Source organism: Aptenodytes forsteri, unplaced genomic scaffold (genome assembly GCF_000699145.1).
Source record: "Aptenodytes forsteri isolate BGI_AS27 unplaced genomic scaffold, ASM69914v1 Scaffold349, whole genome shotgun sequence".
NCBI lineage: Eukaryota > Metazoa > Chordata > Aves > Sphenisciformes > Spheniscidae > Aptenodytes > Aptenodytes forsteri.
Window position 1 is genome coordinate 4,842,257 of NW_008794452.1, and position 6,519 is coordinate 4,848,775.

The 6,519-nt window shown below is 56.1% G+C and overlaps 1 protein-coding gene across 1 annotated transcript in view; it reads right to left on the bottom strand.

The window, feature by feature from the left end:
* Positions 1-302: 302 nt before the first annotated feature.
* UNC5B (unc-5 netrin receptor B) overlaps positions 303-6,519 on the bottom strand; it is a 16,826-nt gene continuing 10,609 nt past the window's right edge. The window contains exons 8-17 of the mRNA XM_009290584.1: positions 6,094-6,126; positions 4,778-4,972; positions 3,923-4,315; positions 3,390-3,477; positions 3,132-3,300; positions 2,773-3,006; positions 1,685-1,834; positions 1,237-1,401; positions 962-1,146; positions 303-468 (exon numbers count right to left, since the gene is read on the bottom strand). Coding sequence (XP_009288859.1) covers positions 303-468; positions 962-1,146; positions 1,237-1,401; positions 1,685-1,834; positions 2,773-3,006; positions 3,132-3,300; positions 3,390-3,477; positions 3,923-4,315; positions 4,778-4,972; positions 6,094-6,126 — 1,778 coding nt within the window. The remainder of the gene's footprint in view (positions 469-961; positions 1,147-1,236; positions 1,402-1,684; positions 1,835-2,772; positions 3,007-3,131; positions 3,301-3,389; positions 3,478-3,922; positions 4,316-4,777; positions 4,973-6,093; positions 6,127-6,519) is intronic.

Below are 6,519 nucleotides of genomic sequence, written 5' to 3' on the forward strand. Positions count from 1 at the left end.
GAAAGCCCCCATCCCGACTCAAGAAGCCCTAATTCCTCCCCATGCCACGAGCGCCACCCAGGGACGGCCGGGAGGAGGAGGAGGAAGAGGAATGCTGCGTAACACTTGAGTTGCTTGTCGACGCTGAGGATGGGTCTCTAAGGCAGACAGTGATGCGGAGAGGGAGGGAGAAGCGACGGCCTCAGCCCTTCCTTGCTCAGCCACTGCCCGGAGATGGATGTGCCTCCCCCCGCCGTCAGGGAAGGGTCCCCCCTGTCGCCCTCCGTTTCGTCCTCCCGGCCCGCCAGCCACAGGGAGCATCATCAGCAATCCCCCTCCGTGGCCATGACCACCAGCATCTCGCTCTTGCCCATCTCTTCTAAGGCACTGGCCAGGGTGTTGAGATCGCCGTCATCTTGGTGCTCGGCTTCCCATAAGTCCAGGAGCACCCCGGTGGGGCTGGCTTTGGTGGCAAAGTAGTTCAGATACCTGCAAAGGAGAAGCAGAGAGGAGGTCCAGGTTGGCATGGTGCCCTTTGGGGATGGAGGGACGGAAGATACTGGAGCAGCAAACCTGTTTGCAATGTGAACCCTGAGAGAAATGTCACAATGCAAATGCCAAAGCCCTTGAGACACCGTCTTCAATTTTTGATACAGGCATTCACACAAAAGCAATGCAAGCTTTGTTTTGCTGAAATTACCCTCCCCTCCTTCAGTCCTTGGAGGTGAACCCAGACAGGAACAGCCCAAGCACAGACCCAGATAAGTAAGGGCCAGTTCAAAGTGACAAGAGACCCAGGACCGTGGCACAGATGGATGCATCAATATAGATGGGTATAACTATGTGTAGCTATATCCTTATTTATGGATGTACCTATATAGCTGGACATAACCTAGCTGGATGCACTGCAGCAGGGAGGGAGAGGAGCAAAGGCCCCTTGCCCAGGGCACAGGAGGGGAAAGCAAAGCATAGGGAGACCCACCGGTCCATGGAAAGCTTCTGGGCGAGAAGTCTCCAGTCATTTCCCCTGGAGTTGGGGGCATCTAGGCTGTTGCAGATCTTCTGCCGGATGGAAAGGGGGATTTTGAAGGCGTAGGGTCCCAGCTGGGTGGTGGTGGTGGTGGCACCGCTGTGGTGGGAGCGGAGGGTGTCAAAGGAGCTGGTGTGCTGCAAGGGGAAGGATGGGGCGAGATGTTGCAGCACGGAGCGGCTCCTGAGCATGTCCCCTTGCTGTCCCCCCACCTCCTCACTGCTCACCTCTCCCAGTGTGATGTGGAGCTGGAAGATCTGCCCTTCCCCTTCCACCTGCCGGACGCAGATCTTGCAGGTGAGCTCGGTGGAGGCTTGGCTGTACCTCTCCAGCGTGAAGGTGCAGTGCAGGGCTCGCTGGCTGCCGCTCCAGATGTGATAGAAGGGGATTTCCTGTGGACCACCAAAGCACAGGCTTAGCGAAGTCTCTAGCAGCTCCCCTGGGAGATCCCACCTCCTCTGGCCACCCCATGAGGATGAGATGGGACAGAGGGACCCCACAGAGAGCATCCCACCAGGAAAGACCACATGAAAACCGGTCCCCCTTCCTCCTCCATCCCTTTGGGCGACAACTCTAGAGACAAGACAAGACGAGGACACTCACAACCCCGTGGTGCCTGGCTGAAGATGGTGTCCCCAGTCTGGGACCCTGGCTGCCCCTGCCTTGGCCCCTCACCTGGTACTTGGCCAGCAGCTTGCTCCTCCACAGCGCGTGGGGGATGTCGTGGATGGAGAGACGCAGGTTGTGGTAGCTGTCCTTGAAGGGCAGGGGCTTGGGCTCCTCCAGAAGGTACCCGCCCAGCGTCCGCTCCAGCTCCAGCACCTCCTGCAGGCAGCAGGACAGGCAGCGTGAGACCCAAGAGACGAGCAGGGGTTGCTCCTCTCCCCTCTCCATACCCAAAGCCAGGCATGTTCCTGCCAAGAGGAGCTGGCAGCAGCAACAAGCCCGTGGGGAGTCCTCCCCAGGAGAGCAGCCTTTGCCACCCTGACAGCTGCTCTCCAAGAACTTGCCAACTCATCTCACACACCAGCCCCACCTACAAATTGAATTTTATAACATGTGAGCATCTGTACATGCCTCTGTACTCCTCAGACAATGCAAAGGTCCAACACAAAGGTCAGGCACTCTCTTCAAGAGTGCCATCCTATCTGTTTTTAACACCATCCCACTATTACACTAGCAGCTCTTAGGAGAAAAATGCAATCCAGGAGCCAGAGCGCTGCCTACATCTCCACCTAGAGGCACTACAGCAATCCTGACACCACAGGACAAGTCACAGGGAATTATAGCCACTGCACCGGTGGTCCAGGCAGCCAAAGCATCAAAACTTGAGCTCCTCATGCTGCACTCGATACTATCAATGCCATAAACACTCCCAAGGAAGGGAGAGACGCGTTTCCATGCAGGAATAACAGGATCTATAGAAAACTGAGGCAAATCACAGCAGCAAGTGTTTTCTGCGTAAGAGAGAGAAAACCCACCTGTCAGCAGCAAAACCTCTTTTGTAATGTCTGCAGAAAGGGGGCCCAGAGTACAAGCTAAGCAACACCCTCATTGTTTCCTTCAGAGAAGGTGAGGAAGGACGGGGAAAGCAGTAAACACGCTTATTATTTTACTGTGGTCACTTTGCAGGCAGTTGCATCAGGCTGTCTGCTCCCTGGGGCCAGGCCATCCTGAGAGGGACCCAGCAGCATCTCGCCACCAGTGCAAACAGCTTTGGGAAGTAGGGGCAGCCCCACGCTGGCATCGCAAGGCAATGTTACCTTCAGAGCATCTGGCGTGTCCTCCAAGCAGTAGACCTTGAGGCTGTACTCCAGGGAGGTGCAAACGGTGGGGGCAAAGATTGCCAGCTGGAGCCTCTTGATCGCTGACCTGGAGTAGGACTCTCCCACAAAGACGTAGGTGCCGAGCCGGTCTAGCAAAACATGGCAGGACTTGGCCTCCAGCTGGCAGTAGCAGGGTGTGTTGAGGGTCTCCTCATCCAGGGTCACAACTTCCTACAGGGAGAGATGGGAAATCAAGGCTGGGGGTTGGCCTGTCGTCCGGGGGCGATTTGGTAGGGGACTATGTCCCACAACGCTCATGGTCTTCACTGGCTGCAGGGGCTGGGTTCCCACCTTACCTCCCAGTTTCCCTGGTGGGACTGTGTTTTCAGCTGGTAAATCCAATCCGAGGAGCCAACATCAGCACAGTGGGGAATGGTCAGGACGACAGGGCGGCACAGGAGCAAGCCGGTGGGTCCGCAGGTCACCACCGGGCTCAGCACTGTCTGCGTGCCTTCGGAGGGCAGGCTGGGAAGGGGAGAGGGGACACTGGTTGGAAAGAAAGCCTCACGGCGGCCAACAAAGAGCAGAAGCGTGGGCGGCGCGGTGTGACTTACAGGGCACTTTCTGCCTTGTTGAGGACCAGGTACATCTCGTAGAACTTCCCCTGGGGGATGGCCCCATGGGGCACCAGCAGGCTCACCCCTAGCACAGCACACACAGGCGTTAGTCACGAAACAAGGGAGAAATGACCAAGGAGAAACCAGCCCTCCACCCTGGCCGGCGAGCAGAAGGACAGCAGTGAGCTAGGGCAGTTTGGAGCACCCCAGGAGAAACATCTCCCGATGTTCCTCCGCTGCACCGCTTGCAGGGAGAAGCCAGGCAACTGCATTAGGAAGCAAAACCACAGGTTGGATCTTTTTGCAAGGCACTGGCCCTGGATCGATGGCAGGGTGGGCCAGGAAAGTCCTAGGAGGCTGTGACCTCCAGCCTGAGAAGCCTGGCTTGGGAATGGCTTGCTGCCTTCCTCCCCTGAGCCAGCTTTGGGATAGCAAACGGCTGCTCGTGGCAGGCAAGTCTGCTGGGACAAGAGAATGATCCTTGATCATTCAGCAGCCAATCGCACCCTGGTCCCCAGTCCGGGGCTTACCGGTGCCCGGGATGGTGAGCCTTCCCCCCAGGTAGCCAAACGTGCCACTGGCGCTGTTGCCATGCTCCCGGGGCAAGCTGAGGAGATGCTGGGAGCCCAGGGCTTTGCTCCGCATGTTCGCAAAGTGGCCGTCCCTGGTGGTGTCCCCCGGGTAGGTGCCAGTGGTGGGGACCCCCCCGAGCAGGTCCGTCCCGTCGTGGAGCCCCGGTGAGGAGGAGGTGGTGGAGGAGTTGTACACCTTGATCTTGAGGTTGGGGAGGGGGTCGAGCAAGGGGGAGTTAGTCATGGGGATCTTGTCGGAGGAGTCCTGCAGGGCGTACATGGGGCCACGGTACACCCCCGCACTGGCCGTCAGGTCCGGCTGCATTGAGGGGTGCAGCAGCTGAGGGTTGTCTGCGGGAGGAGGAAACACGGATCGCATGAAGACAGCAGTGGAAACAAGGGGACGTAAAAGCACTGCTTGACTGGAAGAGATGCCTGTGAAAAACCCTCCTCGCCCAGCAAGGGATGGAGAGTGCACAGGAGGTACAACAGGTACAGTGCTGGGCTACATCCATCTGCCTTCCACCAGGCACTTGCAAAGGAACTGCTCAGCATCATGACTAAGCGAAGAGCAGCGTCCTACGGTAAACTCCCACCGCATCTGCTTTGCAGATGCTTTGCCCTGACTCCCACCATCAACACCTGACCACCTCCATGGAGCCCTCAGCCTTCAAAAATCAGCATATTCCCCTAGAAAATTGGGGCTGGGGGTTCATCAGGGACTCACCCCCTACTTGTTTCTGTGATTTGCAGCCAGACTCTCTGCCTGGGCTTGAGCCAGTGAGCAGGACCTGCATGGGCTATAGCTCTTACCGTGCCGGGAGGTCTTGAAGTTGACGGGGTGGAAGCCTCCGGTCAGAGCGGCTGATGAGTCTGTGATGTCCGTGTCGAAATCCCGGCATCTCCTCCGGTATACCACCACCCCCACAGCCATGAGGATCACGATGAAGACAAAAATGGCCACCACCAGCCCGGCGTACAGGGCCACATCACCTGTGGCCTCCAGCACTGGGAGGGATTAAAGAAATGGAGGTGAAAAAAGGAGCACCAGAAGTGCACATCAAGACCCACCGGTGCTCCCCAATCCCACCATTGACTCGGGACATAGGCACAAAGGGGAAGATGTGTACTGGGCCTGCTGGAAAGGCTGTGGCAGGAGGACGGAGGGTGTTTTCTAAGAGCAGTCCAGAAGTCAGAGTGATACCAGAGAATGAGATGGGGGCGAACCCCTCAAACCTTTGGAGGGCACTTTGCCATGGCTCGTGCAAACTTTACCTGAGCACCTAGAATCCCAGAAACGTTAGGTTTATATAGCTCAGATTCATGAAGCTATCAACCCTCACATCCTAACAAAGACACCCCTGAGGAGTAAATGTAACGCCTATCCATGCATCTCATATATATGTACCTGAGCTATGCATCCATCTGGAAAGATCGAGCGTCACTGTATCTATATAGACACCCCTCAGCTTCCCCATCTTCCCTTCCCCTGCCACAAGGCTCTCGATCTTTAAGTGCCTGGTATAGCTTGGATATATTTGGCCAGAAAGGAGATGGATGACGAGGGAAGGCAGAGCATGGTAAAGCCTCCAGCAGCAGGAGCTGAGCACGCTCAGCCCATCCTTCTCTCCTTCCTCCCTCCATGCTTGCTCGCACCTCTTGGTTTCTATGGTTTCATGCTTGAGTGAAGCCCTGTCCGAAGCCTGGTGATCTCAACCATATTAGGACTATGCCACTTCTGGGAGGTGTCATCTCGTCCCTCTGGATGCCAGAAACAGGAACCCTGATGCGCCCCGGAACCCCCAACTCAAGGAAGGGAGTCCTTGTGGCGGGGGTGACGATGCCTGGAGTAGCTTTGGTGGCATGACACCGGCTGCATCATTGGTGCACCCAAGAACTGCAGGCAGCATAAGGGGGACAGGAGCAGGGGTGCAAAAGCAGGTTGTATTTATACCTTCAAGCAGAGCACGTGATTTAATGTACACAGGGGTTTTGGGGTGGGCTTTAGTTGCTCCCTCTTCCCACCCTGTCCTTCCCCAGCTGCCAAGAAGCCCTACCATGGATGCAACAGAACAAAACGAAAGCAATGCCTCGCAAAGAAACAAAATGGCCATGAAATGAGCACTTACGGTGGCTTTTGGGTTCGCTTAGAACTCTTTTATCTGTTAGGAAAAACAAAGTTAGAAAACAAAAGGTGAAGGTGGCGATGGTGAGACAGGAATGAGATGAAACAAAAGGCGGGGTATGGGGCAAGGCAGCCCGGGGGGCACAAAGAGCTGCAGTGTGTGTGGGACGGGAGAGTAGCATCGTTTCCCGGGGCATGCAGAAAGTTGGGCAGAAGTGCAGTGACAAGGACATCCCCATGCCCGGCCAGACCCTGTGTCGTGGTTTAACCCGGCAGGCAGCTAAAAACCACACAGCAGTTCACTCACTTCCCCCCCCTACAGTGGGATGGGGGAGAGAATTGGGGGAGGGGAAGTAAGATTCGTGGTTGAGATAAAGACGTTTAATAGGACAGAAAAGGAAGGGAAAATAATAATAATAATAATAATAAT